This window comes from Myotis yumanensis, unplaced genomic scaffold (assembly GCF_028538775.1).
Source record: "Myotis yumanensis isolate MYYU_CA2020_CCGP unplaced genomic scaffold, mMyoYum1.0.hap1 SCAF_16, whole genome shotgun sequence".
NCBI lineage: Eukaryota > Metazoa > Chordata > Mammalia > Chiroptera > Vespertilionidae > Myotis > Myotis yumanensis.
This window is the reverse complement of record NW_027223767.1, coordinates 50,038,612-50,060,991: the sequence shown is the minus strand read 5'-3', so window position 1 is coordinate 50,060,991 and position 22,380 is coordinate 50,038,612. Positions and strand designations below refer to the sequence as shown.

Below are 22,380 nucleotides of genomic sequence, written 5' to 3'. Positions count from 1 at the left end.
TCTTCTAATACAGACACCATTCACCCCATTGGGAGGGGGCTCCACTGATGAATTCCAAAGGTAGACATCACCTAAGTTTTTGTTTTCTTTTTTTTCTTTCTTTCTCCACCTAGGTTTTTGTTAAAAAGTACAGGGTCCTGGACCTTTTTCTTTTTTAAAAGAGATAACCAGAAAGTTAACAGATCAGTGTTTCGGATGATTCTCAGGTGAGGCCATATTTCAGAAGCACAAGTAAACCACTGAAGGCGCCTGTCCATGTTTCTGATTATAGGCAGGAGGGCACTGCACTCACCGTAACTTGTTGGGGGTACCTTTTTCTCTAGGAGACAGGGAAGTCACTTCCATGTCAAAAAGAACACAATGAGCATTTTCTTAACGCTTACGCATCAGGTTCACAGGGGATGTAGATAAAAACTCCCTGGCTGAACTCTGTAAGAACTTGCCTTATTTTTGCAAAAGAAAACATTTATTCTTTAAAAAATGTATATACATTGCCACACAAAGATACCGTGCGGGAACAGCTCTCAGCCAGCCTCAGGAACCTTCCAGTGAGCCTTCTTTTATAATTGCCCGAGCCAGATTTCGTGCGAGAGAAAGTCTCAGCATTTCCACCTTGGTGGTCTCTATGTCATCATCCTAAGGGCAAAGAGAGCCAGCATGAGGCACAGCAGGAAATGATCCTTTAAAGCTCCCATGGGCTCTACCCAAAAGCAGACCGAGGTCACTTGGCATTCAGCAAGAGCTTCCAGCAAGTCTCCATGTAATAGCTGAATGCACAGGACCACCACAACTGATTGACAGCAAAGAACAGATCAGAACTAAAATCACCCCATTTTTTCCTAAAAGAAGTTAGTGTGTCATGGTTACAGTTTAAGAGGCACGGGATTTTGTAAGGGGCCAGTGTTTGTGGAAGGAGGTGGGGGGAGACAGAGATACAGGGAGCCTTTTTTCATCTCTATTGCGAAACCAACCCAGGAAGCTAAAATGACCTGGAGTTGCTGGGCATCAGGTTCTCCATGCACCGGTCGTCCTGAGGTCAAGTCCTCCAGACATCTCAGCAGCTCGTATGTTTGCTCTGCTGAGAAAATCACCTAGGAGAGAGAAGCTGCTTCTAGCTGAGGCCTACTGATTTGGGCCTTGGCCCAAGTTCAGAGATGGTCTTCTTTGCATGCCCTTGGAGAGGGGTTCTTTGTATATGCAGCCCTGGGAGGGAAAAGCACCTCTATTCTCACTCCCAGCCCTGGGATGGCATGGTCAGCAGGCAACGGCCTCATTTTAAATCAAGTCGTTTTTCTTGGGTGGACATTAGACTTCCAGAGTGGGTGCTATTGGGGAGACCTATCCAGGAGATGATGTATGTTTGCGCATCTGTACCAGTGACAGAGGAAGCACTGTCAAGGACTACAAACGGAGCAGAAAAGCACTTGGGGCTCAACCTGTACCTGTTTCTGTTCCAAAAGGGGTAGGGCATCTGTTAGGAGTGTCATCCAGAAAGACCGAGGGGCGATCTGAGAAGTCATCAGTGACAGGAGAAGAGAAGCTGCATCAACAAAACGCTTGTCCCCATATAATCGGTGGAATTCACGATACTTTCCTATGGAAAAAAGAGCACTAGGTCACCTCTGGCCTAAACAAGAGAAAGCAGATGCCAGACCAGCCATTCCATAGAGCAGGGACATTCTTCAAAGCTGTATCCCAAGTTCAGGCACCAACGAGACCACATACTTTGAAGAGACTCAAACCAGCCAAACTTGGGAGAATGTAAGTTAAAATAAACAAGATTACAGGTTATAACAGATTGAACAAAATAACCCAGGAGTCCATTACTTGAGGTAATAAAAGACCAAAAACAGGGATGAAGGGAAAGCCTTCCATACACTGGGATGCCAACTAAAACAAACAATGAGAGGCAGAAAATCAAAGAGGGTGGAAAGTTCAATGAGGAACAAGACATTTAAGTAATTCCAAAGTATCTCTCCCCAAATTATTAAATCAAAGGGAAAGTCAGTGCTGCATGAAGAAACAGCTGGTGCACGCCACTTTAACCAAGTGATCAGAGCGAAATCCAACAAGGGGACATGGCACAACATCACCTCGGCAGCATTCTGCCCCGAACACATACATCTGAATCTGATCACGAGGAAACAGCAGATAAACCCAAACTGAGGACATTCTACAAGAGAGCTGAACTGACTCTTCAAATGTCAAGGTTAAGAAGCACCAAGAAAAGTAGAGGCACTTAAACTAGTCAATTTGAGTAAAGTGTATGTGAGAGTTCCTCATTCCTTACACTACTTTCACAACTCTTCTCTAAGTTTGACATTACTGGAAAATAAAATATTACCAAAAAATATACTTTGCAAAGTCTGGCACACAGGGTTCTATGTGGTTTGGAGTTTGGGCTTAACAGAAAGGAAACACTGGAGAAATCTCGAACAGAACGTCCAACCTTCACAAGTGTCCATTTGTGACAACTGTCTAAGGGACAGAGCCCCAAGAGACTCACCCAAGAATGTCAGTCGATCACTGAGCATCATGGCCGGCCCCAGGTTGTCAATGAGATCTAAATCAGAAAAGCAGCCTCGCTCACAGTAATCCCTGAGGAACCTGCAAGGCCAGACCCGGAGATCAGAAAAGCAGTCCCAGGCCCACCTCAGCCTCCCCATTTCCCAGACAGTTCCCGGAAGTGGACACTGGTCGAACCCACCTGTCTGACACCAGCGTGGCAAAGGCAGCATCTTTGGCTCGAATGCTCCACGAGAGGGCAGAGCCCAGGCGATTGTTGCGGACAGCTTTCATAGCTAAGATCTTACAAATGCTTCGAACTTTGCAGGCAAAAAGGGAAAAGGTGAATCCTTCATCCTACGAATCATTCCTAAACCCTGCTGGCAAAGGAGCAGCCCTCTCACCTCCTCTCAGCCTTCCAGCCTCCCCCACAGGCCGCAAATGCAGCTTGGTCGGCAGAACTGGGGTTATAAATTGCCTCCTGGTGTTAATAGTATGACCCACCCTGACAGGATCGGCTTTGTGAGCTGATTTGATTTCACGGGGTGGCAATAAGGTATTTCTTGCTCCCCCAGATCAGCTCTTCCATTATGGTTCCAGGTGCCAAAAATCCCATCATCCCTTGGGTCCTGAATGCCACATGCTTTCAGTCATGAACACACAAGTGCCTCTGGGAAGAATAACTTAGGCTTTTATCACGCAACAATGAGAAGAAAAGGGGCAAACTTCATTTCCTTCCTGTTCTTTCCAAACCACCTCTGGTCCTGCTTCCCCAGAGCCAGCCTTATCTGGCAACAGCAACTCACTCGGGACAGGCAAACTCAAAGCTGACCCAGCCCTGACCTCTTGGAGTAAGCATGAGGGAAGTGAGTGGGTAACATTTTTAAAAAGGCAACGTGCTCATCTGGACAGTGTGCCTCACTGGCTGAGTGTCAACCTATGAACCAGGTGGTCATGGCTCAATTCCCAGTAGGGGGCATGCAAAAGGCAGCCCATCAATGATTCTCTCTCATCACTGATGTTTCTATCTCTCCCTCTCCCTTCCTCTCTGAAATCAATAAAAATATTTTTTAAAAAGAAATAAGTGCCCAACCGGTTTTGCTCGGTGGATAGAGCGTTGGCCTGTGGACTGAGGGGTCCCAGGTTCGATTCCGGTCAAGGGCATGTACCTTGGTTGCAGGCACATCCCCAGTGGGGGGTGTGCAGGAGGCAGCTGATCAATGTTTCTCTCCCATCGATGTTTCTAACTCTCTATCTTTCTCCCTTCCTCTCTGTAAAAAATCAATAAAATATATTTTTTTTTAAAAAGAAGTAAAAGAAAAAGGCAACGTGCTTGATTGCTTCTAGGTCCCAAAGAATCCCTAGGTGGTTGTCCCTCCCCAGTCATGTTCCTGTGTTCGGTTTCCTTTTTTGGCAGCCACTTCCTGGTCTCCCAGCAGTCTGGCTGGCATGGTATGAACAGAGGCCCATGCCGAGAGGAGGCCGACTCACCTTGCTCAGTCATCTGCCGCTGCTCACAAATCCGCAGCACCTTGAGGGCTTTCTGCTCGGTGCTCAGAGGGATGCGCTCAATGTGCAGCTCCAAGGAAACTCGGCCCAGCTCAGGGCAGTAGTCAAAGTAATCCACCCCCAGCTGCCACAGGCTGCAAAGGTCCAAGGAGGACAGACATGAGGGCCTGTCTAGGTGCTGCCGTGGAGTCTGGGATTGGCCCCCAAGATGGCTCATCTCTAGACCACGATAGCCTTCAGGGAACACAGTCCAAGTTCCAATGCACCCGCATGCTGAAGAGCACCCTGCTGTCATCCCTTGGGGCCTTCCTACCTGTGATGAGAAAACAGCCCCGAGGCATATTCTAGCAGGAGGAACTCTCTCATGTTGGATCCAAAGCTGGAATAAAACATATGATGAGACCAAGACTCCTGGTCTGCTCCATTCAGGGCCCCCTTCCACAGCCCAACATTCCCTCTAGGCATTCAGCTCACCCCTCGAGAACCTGGGAGGTGGGGGGGAAAGGGTGGGCGTACCATGCACACTTACTAGAGGTTGTGGGACTGGAGGAGTTTGCAGTGATCCAGCAAATCGGTCAGATGGGCCACAAACCACCAGTTGCTTAGGGCGATGCTGTAGGTTCAGACACCAAGGCAAGAAGGAAAGTCAGGGTGAGAAGCCATGGCCCACACGAGTGGGACATGAGCAGGAACCCCACATGTGCTTTGCTTAAAAAGGATGGGAGGACCCTGTCACTGTGGCTGTGGTTGATCCTCAGCCTATGAATCAGGAGGTCAAGGTTCGATTCCCAATTAGGGCACATGCCCAAGTTGTGGGCTCCATCCCCAGCGGGGGTGTGCAGGAGGCAGCCAATCAGTGATTCTCTCATCATTGATCTTTCTATCTCCCTCTCCCTTCCTCTCTGAAATCAATAAAAATATATATTTTTTTAAAGGGTGGGAGGGACAGTAATGAGAGCACAGAGTGAGAAGTTTCTCTGTTACATGGGGACTGACGAGGGACCAGCGAAATGTCACACGAGATATAATCCAGGGATCCAATCAGATGCAGAAAATGAGGACTGAGACTAATGGACAAAAAAAGGACTAAAAGATTGGTGGTTTCTGATGCTCAATGAAACACGGAATTCAGAGGAATATCTTCATTTGCATTTGGATGTGATGTTCCGCAGCGTAAAGCTGTTGATTAGTGTACTTTGTGAATACAACTATATACATGTGATTTCATTTTAAAAACCATCTTGTGTTTAGGTATCAATACTTTGTATAAAGTTATTTTTTGTTCAATTACATGATTTATAATTTTATTGTGTATGTGATTTGACAATGAAGATTAAAAGTCATTCTCCAGCCCTGGCTGGTTTGGCTTAGTGGATAGAGCAGCAGCCTGTGAACTGAAGGGTCCTGGGTTCGATTCTTGTCAAAGGTACATGCCTGGGTTGCGGGCTTGATCCCCAGTAGGAGGCGTGCAGAAGGCAGCCAATCAATTATTCTCACTCATCATTAATGTTTCTATCTCGCTCTCCCTTCCTCTCTGAAATCAATAAAAACATATTTTTTAAAAAGAAAAGTCATTCTCCAAACCACACTTTTTAAAAATATATATTTTATTGGTTTTTTACAGAGAGGAAGGGAGAGGGATAGAGAGTTAGAAACATCGATGAGAGAGAAACATTGATCAGCTACCTCCTGCACACTCCCCACTGGGTATGTGCCCGCAACCAAGGTACATGCCCTTGACCGGAATCGAACCTGGGGCCCTTGAGTCCGCAGGCCGACACCCTATCCACTGAGCCAAACAGGTTAGGGCATCCAAACCACACTTTTAATCAAAATCTAGAATCATCTGGGACCACTGTTAAAAATGAACGTTTCTAGAGCCCTCTAAAGCACTTAGAGGAGACAACTATGAATAACAGCACCTGTTTGTAAACTCTCCAGGGTCATTTTGTAGACAGCACACTCATGCGCTGTCAGTGTGTATGCGTGACTCTGAGTTATATTTTTCATTTGTTACTTGGTGTAGGCCTTTCTGTATTTGTAGATAATACTTGGCTATTTTTTAAATCGGGAGAGAGAAAAGAAACTTTAATGGTTGCTTTCTATAATGCAAAATCATCCCAAGTAAAGTGAATGGAGCTCACTATTAAGGCAGATGCAGTTTCCCAAGTGTAATCATTCATTAATTCAAACAGTATGGACTTTGGTGAAAGGCTTTGGATCCAAATACCAATAGTGCCCCTTGTGAGCTGGCAGGGTGACTTTACCAGGGCTCACCTTCCACATCTGTAACATAAGCATGAAATAATAGCACCCATCTCAAAGGTATGATGCCAAATAAAGTGAAATAGCCCATAAAAACTCTCAGCCTAATAAACGTTAACTATTATTATCACTACTTTCCACACAGATGACTGTATTGGCCTTAGGACTGAGCTACCAGCCTTGCCATTCTCCATACTCTAGATTGCTCGTTCTCAAATACAAATTTCATGGCACTGCCCTGCTGAAAATACCTAGTGGCCCCTATTTTGATAAAATCAAAAATACTGGGAAAAGTAAAATTGGTCCTTGATAATCTCACTTGTCTCCTACCTGTCATTATGTCAACTCACCTCTCACCTTAGCCTTTTGGCTTGAAGGCATTTACAGTCCCTTAAGCAGGTAACAGGCCTATTTCTCTCCTTTGAAGGAAGACCTGTTTGTTTCCTTCAGTTCAATCCCTGCGGAGGGCTTTCAGGGCACCAAGAAGCTGCCGTCCTGCCCAGTTCCCTGCTTCCTTTTGCTGGAGAGAAAGGAACTGGCTTTTAAGGGAAGCTGCAGGCCACAGGGGAGGAAATGAGCCCTGGAAGGATTCCTGACTTCCTTCATCTATGGGGGTAACAGGCAAACTCGTGGCCCTTCAGCAGGGCCTCCACAAGCCTTTATGCTCTACTTGAGGATCACTAGCTCTTTCTGCCCCTTCGTGTCTGGCATAGTTGACACCCGGGGGGAAGCAGGTGCCTGTAGAAACCTCCCTTCTAGTGCCTTTAGAAAGGACTCCCCTCATTGCTTTCCCAGGGTCGTCCTGAACTCAGCTGACATCACACCCACAGCAGCAAGGCTTCCTTACCACCAGCCCACTGGCCCAACTCCAGACTGATGCTCTCCGCTCCCCTGGGAACTAAGCTTGGGTCTAACCAGTACAAACCATGAGAAATCAAGTGCTTGCAAGACCCCAAGTCCAACCCTCCCTGTCCAGGAGGGAAAATTTCTAAAACTCTGCTACTCTCTGAAGACACTGCAGCCCTTCTCCCAATTCCTGGGATGAGGTCCCGAGACTTGCTTTTCAGCACCTCTTTCAAAATGGGGTAAGAAGTAGCTTCCTGATCAGAAAAACCTAAGCTCCAAGATTCACAGCTAACAGAACCTCAGATCCTCCTGCTTGCCAGGGCAGAGGTGCTGAGACTAAGGGCTTGTGAACCTGATCTTTCTTTCCCTGGTGTAACTGGCATGAGGGTGATGCCGTTTTCTAAGCCATTTATAAGAGCCAGCCCTCTTGATTGGCACTTCTTTTTCTCCTACTGTCACCAAAAGAACAAGATGCTTTCCCTTTTACTGTCTTTCCTCCTTGTTCTGCTCAAATCTATTTTGTTCCTAAAAATCCAGACGTGGCTATGAAGGAAGCCCTGGTGGAAAATACCCCCCTGCTGTAACAGATAGCACGTTTAGGAATGCCTATTATTTCCAATTAGAGACAAAGCCAAACAATAACGTGTGTGCCTTTCTAAGTTATTCTCACTAACTCCTCCACTCAGATGTCAGCCAAATTCTGTGTCTTCTTCAAGCTCCAACTAAAGTCTATATTTTACAGGTCTGTAAAAAAACATCCTGACACAAAACCCATTTCTCCAAATCTAGCATCATTTTCTTGAAGCCTTGGCTTTCTTTTGCCCCAAACAGGAAGAGCATGTAGCGGGAGGGGACCCTTCCCAGTGCCCCGATCTACTAGGATCCACCCAGGCGAGGGCAGAGTGAACCTGGTGCTTGAGGAAGGCCGTGTGCTGCCGTGCCCACTTTCTCCCTCTGGGAGTCTTTGGTGCAACACCCACTTGTCCAGGCTGCCCAGAAGGGAGGGTAAATGCTTCCTGACGTACTTCCTATACATGGATTTCTGGAAAGCTTTACCTCCGACTCATTATGCGTCAGACTCTCTTTCCTACCTTGCTGAACGTTGATTACAATGATGAGATACCCTTCTGGGGAGAGGACTGGTGTAGAATACCTGCTCTGGCCCTAGCCAGTTTGGCTTAGTGGATAGAGCGTTGGCCTACAGAATGAAGGGTCCTGGGTTCAATTCTTGTCAAGGGCACATGCCTGGGTTGCGGGCTTGATCCCCAGTGGCGTATGTGCAGGAGGCAGCTGATCAATGTTTCTAACTCTCTGTCCCTCTCCCTTCCTCTCTGTAAAAAATCAATAAAATATATATTAAAAAAAAAAAACAAAAGGAGCAGGACATTCTAGAAAAGGAGGGCAGTGACAGCTGCACAACATTGTGAATGTACTTAATGCCACTGAACCCACCTAAAGACGGTTAGAATGCCAGTGGCACAGCGGTCCTACCTGCACTCCTTGATCACTTGGTGGATGTCAAACTCGAAGGCCGCCATCAGGATGTTGTCCAGGGGCTCTGGGTTGTTCTCACCTCCCAGAAACAGGTCAAGGCTGGACTGTGGGAAGGTGGTGACCCAGTCAATCCCCGGACGGAAGCAGAGACTCAAGGGGGCTGGCAGGGCTACTGTGCAGGGAACCCTGGAGAAGGGTGATGGGCCCTTTAACAGGGCCAAAGGAAAGCCCCCTGTAGTTCTCCAGGAAGGTTCAACGCAGAGGCCACACACTGAAAATGACCGAGCAGGGAGCAGAGCCCCAGGACCCCTACTCCCCACCCCACCCCACCCCATGGAGCTGACTCACCTGGGCATAGAAATGCAGATCAATGGGCTTTACTGTGGGATGAGAGTACAAGAGCCGGGTCACTAGGAAATGATACCAGTTACTCAGCAGCTCCTTCTGCTCCAACAAGGCAGCTTCGTCTCCCAACATGATCTGAGGAGAAAGACGTTTTCCCTCAGCTCCAGGGGAGCTCTCTGTAACTCCTGAGCTCAGCGAGAGCACCTGGTCTGAACGCCCTCTCCTTCCTCAGAGAATGGATAGTCCTGGCCAAGGAGGACCAAGTTTCTGCCAGCACTGGGCTGGCCGCCACAAGCCTTAAGCGAAGACATCTTGGACCCGCCCTGGACTTGTTCCCACACCTTGCAGAGAGACTCCAGGTGAGGACTGGAGACGAACGTGCCATCCTGGAGGTGCCGCTCACATTCCTCATGCCAGTGCTGCCACTTGAGCTCGAGCTCTGTTAGGGTCTGCGTGTTACCAGGCTAAGGGAGAGAGGCAGTGAGACACCATCACCACATGAACCCCTTGTGCTTAACGAATGAACGCCCCCCGCCCCCATGACCCTCAGAGAGGGCTGCTCCCACGTACGCTGAGAACGGGCATTGTCCTCATCAGGTCCCCCAGGACTCGGCACATGCCTGCAGAGGTGGGGCTGGCGTCGGCTTCCTTGGAGAGCATCTGCCGGGCCTCGTCCAGCCTGCCTTGCAGCACCAAGATTGTCACCTGGGGGACACCCAAGAACATGAGCATTCATGGGAGGCCCAGAAGCCCTCCCCAGAGTCCACACTCTGGCTTCATAGCCTTGGGGAAGCGTGATGGCTTCTTCCCTCCAGAGGTCATCTAGCTCATCCAATCTTATGGCTTTAATCTGAACCATGCTTCCCGCCCTGCCCGCCCCACCCCCCCCCTTACCACCCCAGCCTCCAGGTCTAGGAGCTTGGTGTCTGTAGCCAAATTTATCCCTGAGGCCCAGCAGAGGGTACCAGGGCCCATGTGCCACAGTGTTTCTATGGCAGCCTTCTGGACCAATGCCTGCCATGGGGGGCAGGCACCGAATTTGACACGGCTGCAGGTGAACCATGCTTTTGAAACTGACAGTGTAGCCCTAGCTGGTTTGGCTCAGTGGATAGAGCACTGACCTGCGGACTGAAGGGTCCCAGGTTTGATTCCAATCAAGGGCATGTACCTCGGTTGCAGGCTCAATCCCCAGTAGGGGGCGTGCAACAGGCAGCCGATCAATGATTCTCTATCATCACTGATGTTTCTCTCTCTCTCTCTCTCCCTTTCCTTTCCTCTCTAAAGTCAATAAAAATATTTTAAAAAAAGAAAAAAAATGCCGAAACCGGTTTGGCTCAGTGGATAGAGCGTCGGCCTGCGGACTGAAGGGTCCCGGGTTCGATTCCGGTCAAGGGCATGTACCTGGGTTGCGGGCCCATCCCCAGTAGGAGATGTGCAGGAGGCAGCTGATCGATGTTTCTCTCTCATCGATGTTTCTAACTCTCTATCTCTCTCCCTTCCTCTCTGTGAAAAATCAATAAAATATATTTAAAAAAAAAAAAAAAAGAAGAAAAAAAAAAAGAAACTGACAGTGTAACCCATTACAGTTTAAACAATAAATGAAACAAAAAATATCAGAGGTATCAAATAAATTATTGGTTCATAAAGGTTTCAGTTCAAATACACACACATATATATATATACATACACTTGATGTAAGTGCAGTCAATCCTCTTTATTCAGAGTCCATATCGGTAAATTTGCCCACCTGCTAAAATTTATCTGTAACCCCCAAATCAATCCTCGAGGTGCCATCACCATCACTTTGAGTCACCTGGTGCGCACATTTCCAGCTGAGCGAACAAGGTAGCGCTCTGCCTTCTTGTATTGGCTCTCACACTAAACAAGTGTCTTTCTCACTGTTTAGTGCCAAGATTATTTGCATTTTTTATGCTTTTTGTTGGGCCCCCAAGCATAGTGCTAAATTGCTATGCAGGGTCCCTAAGTGCAAAGAAGGGTGTGATGTGCCCCAAACACGATAGATAAGCTTCGTACAGGCACGAAGTGCTGTATAGTGCTGCTGGCGTGAGTTCAATGTCAATGAGTCAACAACACAATTTAAATAAGGTGCCTTTAAACAGAAACATATAAGAGGACTATATAGTGATCAGCTGACAAAACGGTTGTGACCAGAGGGTCTGTATTTCCCCTAGAAGCAGTGGTCCAGCAATCGCCAGTTCACTGTTCCAGGCACCTTTACAGACCTATCACGAATAATGAAAATCAACAGTATATGCACACAAGCATATATGTAAAAGCCATTTTTTTTTTTTACTAGATGTCATGTTAAAAAAAAAAAGCCAAGGATATATATGCGCTGACAAGTCCCCAATTTTTCTCTCTAGCCTGGCCTTCCTTCTCTGAATTCCAGACTCACATCTCCTACTGCCCAGTCAATATCTCCACTTGGCTCTCACAGGCATCATAACATGCTTACAAAAGCAAGCACCCGGTCACCTCCAGCTCACCAACCTGATCTTCCCACATTCTTCTATTCTCACATACCCACATTCAGTCATTAGCAAACCCCACCAATTGTCTTTAAACTGCACCCAGAACCTAATCACTTCTCACCAGCTCCTGTGCTCAGCTCCTGCGCTTGTCCAAGTCTCCCCATCTTTGCCTGGTTTATTACCATGGCCTCCACTCTGGTATCTCTCTGCTCTGGCCTCACTGTCCTCAGGAGAGCAGCCAGAAGAGCCTTCCAAAGCCTAAGTCAGGTCATGGCGCGCCTTTGCTCAACTTTCCAACATCCCCTTTCCCCCACCTGACCCAGGAATAAAACAGAAGCTCTTTACTGTATCTATCAACTAATTTATACACAATTACGCCCTTTAACTAATTTAATCATAACAGCCCTATGGGTAAGTGTTGTTACCTATACTGTACAGATGAAAAACTGAAGGCTGTGAAGGAACTCATTCATGACCTAACAGCTAGTAAGAGGCAGAGCTGGAATGCTAACCGGGCAGTGTGGCACCACGGAGCACGGTTCCTGTTCGTTATTCCCACTCTGAAAGCTAACATCCTTAGGACAGCCCAGCGGGCCCTCTACAATCTGGCCTTGTCCTTAACTCCCCAACTCTCCCTCTTGCTCCCGCTGCTCCCGGCTCACTGGTCTCCTTGCCGTCCTCGTCCCACTCTGCCTCACGGACGCAGCATTTACAGGCCTCGCTGTTGGGAATGCCCTTCCTCCCTTCATCTGCACAGCTCCCCTCCTCAGCTCCTTCTGACTCCCTCTCCCACTCGCAATTCCCTGCCTGCTTTATTTCTCTCCAAAGCCGTCACTATTAGACATGGTACATGCTTTACTTGTTTCTCTATTTCCTACCTCCTGTGCAGGAAATGTCTCCGCAAGGGCAGAAATCTTTGCCTTCTTTGGTCATGCTTGTGCCTTGCAAAGAGTAGCCCTCAATGAAATCTCAGTGAATGAATGAATCAGATTAAAAATCTGGACCCAATACTTCCTGAGTGAAGGCTCTCCCCCTTAGCTGTACTGATGTCCTGGACCAAAGGCCCCCAAATAGCCTCAAAGGCAACAAGTCTTGACCTGAACTCCAGATTTTATAAATTTAATCAACTTTCCATTATTTGGGTCAACTAGCAACCCCCTCCTTGGTCCCTCCCAATTGGGTCACAGGTCAGTGGAGGTGAATGGAAAAAGTATTGCTCTCACATACATACACATGCACATCCCTGGCACACATGATGACTTACAAACTGATCATCCCAAATGACTCTGGGATCATCAATCTTTTGTTTTTAATAGCTTTATTGAGTTATAACTTACACACTATAAATACTCACCTATTTAAGTGTATAATTCGTTTTAGTAAGTTTGCAGAGTTGGGCACCATCATAATCGTTTTAGAACATTTCTATCCCCTCAAAACAACCCCTCAAGTTCATTTACATCAACACCCAACCCCCAACCCCAAGCATCGGTTTTGTATTCATGTCTTCTCTCCCTTAGGTGCCTAAAGAAACCAAATTTCCCTTCTCACTGGAAAGTCTACAAAGCATTACTTTTTTAACATGATAACTTAGTTCTAAACTTTCCCGTGGAGCAGGGAAGAAAGGATCTAAGGGTGTTTCCATAATTACAGACAGGAAGAGCCAGGCCAGGTGCAGGCAGGCTCAGTAAGCAACCCTCAGGCCTGCCTGCCAGCACTGGGGGAAACAGGACTTGAGGTGGGAGAAGGGGACGCCCAGCCTGCACAAGGTCCTTACCAACTTCCAGAAGCTCTCGTGTTTGCTTGGGTTCTCGCTGCCCAGAACATCTGCCAACATACTGTCCACCTCGCACACGTGCAGTCGGACCCAGTCAAGGAGGAGGAGGAGGAGCGGGCCGGCTGGGGGGAGAGACTCTCGTCACACATTCATGTGGCAAATTCCACTTTCCCATCGTACAGAGAATGTAGGGCAGACGAACTTTGTAGAAAAGGGGTATCCCTCTTAAATGAGTGTATACGTGTGGTCATGAATAAAGGACTGGACTAGCAAATGGGCTTTTATGGAACACTTCCTGTGTCAGGCAGCAACAGCTTTCACTGAATCCTAGAAAGGGTTGAACAGCCTGGCCGGTGTTGCTCAGTGGTTGAGCTTCGACCTATGAACCAGGAGGTCAGGGTTCGATTCTTGGTCGGGGCATATGCCTGGGTTGCAGGCTTGATCCCCAGTGTGGGGCGTGCAGGAGGCAGACAATCAATGACCCTCTCTCTCCTCACTGATGTTTCTATCTCTCTGTCCCTCTCCCTTCCTCTCTAAACCAATAAAAATATATATATTTAAAAAAAAAAGGGTTGAACACAAGGCCCAGACCTCACCACCAACACCACTCTCACCCCAGCCTCCAGACTCTTCACGACTAGTCAATACTCAATGGCTATGTAAGTAGCAGCCATTTAGGAAGTGGTACTGGTTAGGTGCTACATGTGCAACAATAAAAACATTTTTGACAGCCCTAGCCTGTTTGGTTTAGTGAACAGAGTGCTGACCCATGGACTGAAGGGTCCTGGGTTCAATTTCGGTCAAGGGCACATACCTTGGTTGCAAGTTCCCCGGCCCTAGTTGAGGTGTGTGCAGGAGGCAACCAATCAACGTCTCTCTCTCACATCGATGTTTCTCTCTCTCTCCCTCTCTTTCCTCTCTCTCTAAAAATCAATGGAAAAATATCCTCAGGTGAGGATTAACACCCACAAAAAATCCACTGCAGAGAAGCATACCAACAAGAAATTGTATTTTTCAGTTCCTTAGCAGGAGAATGAATAAACAGTTAGGACTGCAAAGAGATTATTAACACTTACTCCTGGATAAGAGCAAACATAGACCCTTAAAATACAAAAAAGGCCTGTAGTGCCCTGACCGGTTTGGCTCAGTGGACAGAGGGTCGGCCTGCGGACTGAACGGTCCCAGGTTCGATTCCGGTCAAGGGCATGTGCCTTGGCTGCGGGCACATCCCCAATGGGGGGTGTGCAGGAGGCAGCCCATTGATGTTTCTCTCTCATAGATGTTTCTGGCTCTCTGTCCCTCTCCCTTCCTCTCTGTAAAAAAATCAATGAAATATATTTTAAAAAGAAAAAGGCCTGTACCAATCCCACAGACAGCCCACTCACGCCAGGATACTGTACTGACCACAATTTAATTCAAGACCAACAGACTAATTCAAAGTGGACAGTTAACACACACAGTTGTCCCTGCCCCAATCATTAGCAACAGAACTCAAAGTGACTTTGCCTCCCACAGCCTAACGCTTCCGCAAATCCCTAAAACTTTCTTTTCCATTTCCTTTTTTTAAAAAAACAAACAAACAAAACACAAACAACAAAAATCTGTCTCACATTTCTGGAGGCGAGAAGTCCGACATCCAGCTGTTGGCAGGTTAGTTCCTTCTCAAGCTGTGAGGAAGCCACTGTGCCTCTCCCCCAGCTTCTCCTAAAACTTTCTGAAGCTGGCCCAGTCCAGGACACAAATAGCGACGACCACCCCTTTCACACACTAGTTTACTGTCTGTTTTCTTGGTATTTGTCCAGGGTCATCCGCCTAACACTTTAGGTTTCTGGGAGGCAATCTGTCTGATTCTTTCTGCAGAACCTGACAAAGCAACAGGCTTCTCTGGCTGCCATTAATGCTCGCTGATGGTTGTGCTGATGAAAAGAGCATCCTAGGCAACAAAGCACCCATCACAACACACAGGAAAGACAAAGAGGACGGGCAGGGGACAGCTCTGATGCTGACAGAAAGAGTCCATGCTCACCTGGGGCAACTTCAATGAAGAGAATCTCACAAAGGTTCCAAATGAGCTCCATGGCGGACAGGATGGAGACCTAAGGGAGAAATGGAGACACGATTTTGACTGAAAACATTCCCAGGATTTACTCTTAGAACATAGGAACCAAGCCGGGCTTGAATCACATGATGGTCAACATTTACTGAGTACTCCCATGGCAGGTTTCCCAAAGCCAGTGAGAGGATTTTAGAAGGTGGGATGCAAACTAACGTGTTTGTTTGTGTTTTTAATGGTTGTGGTCTTAGTTTAATGTACATTAGAAAAAAATAGCTGCCCTGGCTGATATGGCTAAGTTGGTTGAGTATCGTCCCAGGAACCACAAGGTCGCCAGTTCGATTCTGTCGGGGCACATGCCCAGATTGAAGGTTTGGTCCCCAATCAGGGCACTTAAGGGAGGCAACCAATCGATGTTTCTTTCTTGCAGCGATGTTTGTCTGTCTCTGTCTCTCTCCTCCCTTCCTCTTTCTCTAAAACCAAAAAAAATATATTGAATAACTAGCTCATCACACCCATGATCTTGATGATTATGATTTAGAAAGAGGCTTTATTTGAGTAATAAAGGAGAGATGATTTTTAGAAAAATATTCAGTAATATTATGAGAAATATAAAGATACAGCAAAAATTATAAAGTTGATATTCAAAGGAATGGAGTTTAGGAAATAGTCTATGAAAAACCAAACCAAATATAAGACCCCAAAATAAACTTGCCCTTAGAAATAGACATTCTTCCCTTCTCCACCACCCTTCTATGCACAAACACAGAATAGCTTATTTTTAAGGGGAAATAAATGCTTTCTGACTTGAGAAACAGTGCATCATTCCCTATAAATGACCGAGTTTGAATAGCATCAAGATTCTGCCATAGGCCCTAACCGGTTTGGCTCAGTGGATAGAGCGTCAGCCTGCGGACTCAAGGGTCCCAGGTTCGATTCCGGTCAAGGGCATGTACCTTGGTTGCAGGCACATTCCCAGTAGGGAGTTTGCAGGAGGCAGCTGGTCGATGTTTCTCTCTCATCGATGTTTCTAACTCTCTATCCCTCTCCCTTCCTCTCTGTAAAAAATCAATAAAATATATTAAAAAAAAAAAAGATTCTGCCATATACTTTCCCTTAGTAAACTTCTTTGGTTTGGTTTTGTTAATCCTCATCTGAGGATATTTTTCCATTGATTCTTACAGAGAGTGGAAGTGAGGAGGAGAGACGGAGAAAGAGAGAAAAACATCGATGTGAGAGAGACACATCATTTGGTTGCCTCCCACATGAGCTCCAATGAGGGCTGGGGATCGAGCCTGCAACCAAGGTACATGACCTTAACTAGAAATGAACCTGGGACCCTTCAGTCTGCAAGCCGACACTCTATCCATTCAGCTAAACCCGCTAGGGCAATAAACTCTTGATGTGAAAAAAACACACACACGATTCTGCCATAAACTATAGCATAAGGAATGTCGTCACTAACTATGTAGGGTACCAGATGGGTAATAGACTGATTTGGGGGATCACTTCGTAAATTTTATGTCTAACCACCTGAAACTAATATAAAATAATCCTGAATGTGAACTGTAATTGAGAAATAAAAATATTTTTTAAAAGAGTCTACCAAAGAAAGAGCATTCTTTAAGCCCTCATCCAGCTCCAACTAAAGGATGAGAACTTGCAGCCCAGTAAATGCTGGTTTCATGAGTTGAGTACAGTTTATGAGACCAAGCAGTGGTTCCAAAAGCTCAGCTCTCTACCCTCGGGTGACACAATGTGGTTAGGATTTATATTTCCCCTAAGAACTGAAAACTCAACAAGTATTTATCAAGCACATCCTTTGTTTCAACATGCTAGGCCTTGAAGGGGCACTAGAAATTGAAAAAGATCCTTACCACCCCAAGGAGTTGCCTGTCTACCTGGAAAGAATAGAGGGCTGCAAAAAAGAGTGATTGCAAAGCCACTCCAGGTGGGTGCCGAGGACACAGGAAGACATAATAGTGCCAACAACAAAGGCAGAGCCCTTACCTGGCTGCTGAACTGGCGACTGCTGTCTGGATCTTTAGCAGCAACTAACAAAACGTAAAACATTCTAAGTGAGCAATGGAACTTCCAGTCTCATTGTTGTAACTTCACATATCAGGCTCTGTAGCTTATGCCTTTGTTTCTTCTAATGACCACCATTTTCACTATAGATTTCTTTTTAATGCTTCGTATCTTTTTGTTGTACATCAATGATTCTCAAACCAAGACCCTGAAGTTAGAAGTGGCACATTTAACTGCAACACAGCAAACACTGAGACCACCATGTTATACAAGACTATCTGACATCCAGAAGTCACGTGGCTCTCGTGGTTATGGCGACTTTAAATCACCGAGGTCAAAGAACTGGGGATGACATTTTTAAAAATCCTTAATTTGGCCCAGCTGGTGTAGCTCAGTGGCTGAACATCAACCTATGAATCAGGATGTCACTGTTTGATTTCTGGTCAGGGCACATGCCCAGGTTGCGGGCTCCAGCTACAGGAGGCAGCCGATCAATGATTCTCTCTCATCATTGATGTTTCTCTCTCTCTCTCTCTCTCTCTCTCTCTCTCTCTCTCTCTCTCTCCCTTCCTCTCTGAAATCAATTAAAATATATAAAAAAAGAAAGAAAATATTGCTTAAATCTATTTTTTTTTTTAAATCCTTAATCTGGCCCTTTAGGCTTCCTTGTACCTGTCAACTCCGTACATTCTAACTTGAAAAACATACTCAAGATGATTGACAAAAAATTAAGATAGAAAAGTGAGAGTTTTGAACTGGAATGTCAATCAGCTTTTACCTTGTAGTATTTATATCCAGATAAATACTTTAATTACTATCACATACACACACACACACACACACACACACAAAATCCTTACTTGCTGCCTGGTGCATTTCCTCCATGCATGCTCTTATGACTGATCGGTAGTTTTTACTCACTCGAACCAATCTACAAAAAATGAAATGACATCCAAGATGAGTCTGGAACCTCTGTGGTAACAGAGAGATAGAATAGGTGACAGGAGCTAGCTGAAAGAGCCAAGTTGAAGGAGCTCTTAATGGCCAAAGGGGGAACAAGTTGAACAATAAAAGAAGTAAAATACAACACAATACATGGAATAAAGTAAGTATCCATGATTCCATACTGACATTGTTGCAGATGAGAGCCAATGATGGACACTAAAATCAGTGGTTGAAAATTTGAGAAGATTTGCATAGTCTTAAAGTTTTCCCCCCAAATACTTATTAGTTACCAAGGGAAAGACTATAACTTTATAGTGAAGAAACCAAGTGATCAAGGTCAACCTCACCAGTAATAATAAAACATCAACATCATGAACCCCTGTACTGAGAAGAACACATCATACATGTGGCATTCCTGCTAAAATCATTGATGCGGTTAACTTACGAACCACACCTCAAACAATCCTAGTTTATAAATAGTACAATCGTTTTCTAGTCTTTTGCCAAAAAATACCTTAACAGTAATTCTTTAAAAACAAAAAACAATTCATTTTTGTATTAATTTCAAAATCTTCTAATAGTGTGACCTCTTTCAGTGACTCTCAGGTGCTTATTTGATCTAAATTTTCTTCTTTGGAGAGTAAATGAGTAGGAATATAAACAAAGAAACCTTATCAAGCCAGAAAGTCAATCAACACCATTTGCACATTCCCTGTAAGACACTTCCACTGCTGACCACTTACAATGCACAGCACAGAAACTGGAACAGAACCAAGAGACCCTCATTTTCCAGGAGGGCCATCCACCGTGCAAAAGGTCAAGAATGCATCTCATTTGGCTTTTCACAAAATGAGTTGTGCACTGCAGCACCTATTAGCAGCCTACTTACTGAGCTTTCCTGGATTTTCCAGTCAATTCTTCTTCAATTCTCTGGAGCCCCACAAAGATTCCATGGGATTCATTGAAGAGTTTTCTCAAGATGTGAGAGTAAACATCTACATCTTTCCGGACGATATAGATAAAAGGGCAGCTTGGCACCATTTCTGATTTTCCTGAAACAAGATTTAAAAAAATTTTTTTAACATCTATCAGCATCATAGAAGAACCCACTATAAATTTTTTTACTATCTAATTACAAAAGCTTCAACTTTTGGCCACTAATTTCATTTATTAAAAAAATTTTTTTAAAAATATATTTTATTGATTTTTTATAGAGAGGAAGGGATAGGGACAGAGTTAGAAACATTGATGAGAGAGAAACATCGATCAGCTGCCTCCTACACACCCCCCACTGGGATGTGCCCGCAACCAAGGTACATGCCCTTGACCGGAATCGAACCGGGGACCCTTCAGTCTGCAGGCCGACGCTCTATCCACTGAGCCAAACCGGTTACGGCCATTTATTAAAAATTATATAAATGACCACTTACCAAGTATCCACACAAGAATTTCTAAAAATAAATGCTTATTCTCTGACTTTACACCTCAGCTTACTAGCATAGTTGGAAACTACCTTTCACCTCCATCAATCAAACTCTACTGAAACAAGTAAATTCACTTAATACTAGTCTATTTTGTAAAACTCAGTAAGATGCCTGGCCAGCGTGGCTCAGTGATTGAGCATTGACCTAGGAACCAGGAGGTTATGGTCCGATTCCCGTTCGGGGCGCATGCCCAGGTTGTAGGCTCCATCCCTGGTGTGGTGCATGAGAAGGCAGCCAATCAATGATTCTCTTTCATCACTGATGTTTCTATCTCTCTCTCCCTCTCCCTTCCTCTCTGAAGTCAATAAAAATATAAAAGAAAATAAAAAGAAAGAAAAGAGATTCTCTAAAAAAGAAGAGAAAAGCCCTGGCCAGTGTGGTTCAGTTGGTTGGGTGTTGTCCCTGTTGCTGTTTCAATTCCAGGTCAGGGCACATGCCTGGGTTTCGGCTGGATCCCCAGTTGGTGGTGTGTAGGAAGCAGCCAACTGCTGTTCCTATCTCACATCCACGTTTCTCTCTCTTCCTCCCCTTCATCGCTCTAAAAATCAATTTTAAAGAAAAGAAACTCTTCTCTAACACATGGAAGAATATTGTTACTTTTTTTTCCCCCTGGACTGAACATCTGCCAGGTCTCATCAATCAATGAAACTCTTAAACAGCTAAAGTTTTAAAAATAAAAAATGGTGCAAAATAAGTTCAACTGTATCATGTCTCAACTAGTCAAATCTGAGAGAATAAAGGGGTAAAAAACCCAACAACTAAATGTGCCTAGATCATCTGTAAGAAAAAATAATAATAAGTACCTTTTTTGTTGAAGGAGGTCTCACACACCAGCATCTCCCCTGGACCCCAGTCAAAACACATTTGCTTCTTCTTGGAATTCACTCCTGGAATCAACTAGTAAAGAAAAAAATAAGGCACAGAAACTGTTATTCTTATTAAAGGCTTTGCTTCCAACTGATTTGCAAGGACAATCCTCGAAATAGGTGGTCATGAAAGTTAAGTGCTAATCCATGTACACAGCTGAATGTGGCTGAGATCGGCCCAGTCTATTCCACCCTGAATAAGCAAGTGAGCGTTGTTTGGGCACCTCAACCCAGCCAGCATTTCTCTGATAAAAAGGAAAGCTACACCCTAATCAATTATTATAAGTTAGTAATCTGCAGTTTAGGGGGGAAAAAAAGAGAAGTTTAAAAAATAAAAAGGAACTGAACTATTACTAAAAGGACAGACCCCCAACCACACAGCTTCTATGCCATCTCTTTGAAACAGGTTAACTACTACTGAGATCTCATGCCTTGTTTTGCCCAGTTCGCTTTGAAATTACCCCTATTTTCAATTTTTTGTTTTGTCAGATATCGCTTTGCAGTCTGATGGCTTTCGCTGAAAACGGTAGGCATCTCAACTTTCTAAAAAGCAAAAACACAGGGTCAGGCAACCTGCAGTTCAGTGGTGTTTACAGGTTACCGAGGGCGAGCGGTGGAGAACAACCTGTAATGGGCAGAGAGACGTGCCCTGGTGGGTGCGGCCCGAGGCTGCGGGAACTTTCATGTGAAAAATGAGGCGATAAGAGGAGTGCATTCCAGGCTGGGGGGACGGTAGGTAGGAGCGGCAGGTATTCGTGTCTAAAACATCACCGATCAGCAACACTGGGCATATTCTCTTGAGAGTTCAGATAGAACTGAGAGCAAACAGAGCAATACAAAGAAGTAATCCCCCGAGAGAATGAATATGGTTAGTAAACCCTGGACAAGTGCAAGCCAAAATCACGGCGCTGCGATGTGAAGCTTAGTTCGACTGGAAGGGGAAAAAAAAATTCCTCTGCCAGGTCCGAGCGCGCTCAGGGAGCATTGGCCCGACGGGAAAAGCGAGGGAAGCAGGAAGGCGGGAAGACAGAGGAGGGAGAGGGACGGGGTGCGGCCTGCGGGGCTAGGTAGTCCGAGTACACGGAGCAGCAGAAACCCAGAGCCACTGCGACCCTAACGCGACCACCTAGCGGATGTGACCTCGGGGCAGCGGCCACTGAACTGAAGGAAGGGGACGGGCGGCGTTGAGGGAGACAAGCCTGCAGTGGCTGACGAAGCAGACTCAACCCTTGGTCTGCGCGGGCAAGCAAGACTCTTCGGGGCGCCCTTACAGTGACTATCGGCTCGCCATCGAGCTCCTCCATAGCGCCGCACCTCAGCTGCCTGCAACTCGCGGGGCCGCCAAAGCTCGCGGCTCGGGCCTCCCGCTCGGAGCCCGCTGCGACAGAGGACCCCGCCCAGGCGCCTCTCGCACTGCCCAAGTCCCCAGCGCTGCAGGGGCCCCTCCCGTCGGCCACGACCATCCCTCTGTGGCACGCTACACGATTCCTTCCTTTCTGACCTCGACAACAATTCAGGGAAAATAGCGCCAGGGGCCGTCTGTCCTCGGAGTAACCCTCCCGCCTGGTCAGGCGCCGCCGCGGACAGCCCCGCGCCCGTCCGGGAGAAGGCCCCCGGAGAAGGCGGGAGCTGTGGCTGTGCCTTCGCGCGTGCGCGGGCTGGCCGACCTGGGGCTGGAGCTGGGCCTGCCCCGCGCTGGAGCGAGCCCATGGCTTCTCACCCTTCTGGCTTTTCTCGGCCCTCGATGGTTTGCAGGTTAGCGTCGTCGCGG

General features: G+C 46.3%; 1 protein-coding gene and 1 non-coding gene across 3 annotated transcripts; both read right to left on the bottom strand.

Annotated features, from left to right (window-relative positions):
- Positions 1-444: 444 nt before the first annotated feature.
- On the bottom strand, positions 445-21,981 carry NUP85 (nucleoporin 85). 2 transcript variants are annotated; one of them, XM_070394559.1, is made up of 19 exons: positions 21,881-21,981; positions 20,547-20,640; positions 19,149-19,311; positions 18,175-18,245; positions 17,297-17,340; positions 15,260-15,329; positions 13,234-13,355; positions 9,535-9,669; positions 9,306-9,428; positions 8,968-9,099; positions 8,617-8,723; positions 4,544-4,627; positions 4,328-4,393; positions 3,997-4,148; positions 2,708-2,825; positions 2,507-2,607; positions 1,443-1,594; positions 990-1,091; positions 445-636 (listed from the first exon to the last, which is right to left on the bottom strand). In XM_070394559.1, exons 1-19 carry the CDS (start codon positions 21,911-21,913, stop codon positions 535-537), a joined length of 1,971 nt encoding a protein of 656 aa, XP_070250660.1. In that variant the 5' UTR covers positions 21,914-21,981; the 3' UTR covers positions 445-534. The 2 variants fall into 2 exon arrangements, with proteins under 2 accessions (XP_070250660.1, XP_070250661.1); XM_070394560.1 differs by lacking the exon at positions 21,881-21,981 and adding an exon at positions 21,071-21,172.
- LOC138995231 (small nucleolar RNA SNORA5) lies at positions 9,885-10,017 on the bottom strand. Its single transcript, XR_011468561.1, has one exon. It is a non-coding gene; the product is annotated as a small nucleolar RNA SNORA5 (small nucleolar RNA).
- Positions 21,982-22,380: the final 399 nt, after the last annotated feature.

Excerpts from the sequence above, each read along its gene's own strand:
- NUP85 (XM_070394559.1), bottom strand. The coding sequence starts at position 21,913 with ATGGAGGAGCTCGATGGCGAGCCGATAGTCACT. Across the intron at positions 4,628-8,616 it reads CAAGTGATCAAGGAGTGCAG|CATCGCCCTAAGCAACTGGT; the intron begins GTAGGACCGCTG and ends CTGAACCTACAG. Across the intron at positions 4,394-4,543 it reads CTCCAGTCCCACAACCTCTA|CTTTGGATCCAACATGAGAG; the intron begins GTAAGTGTGCAT and ends GTTTTATTCCAG.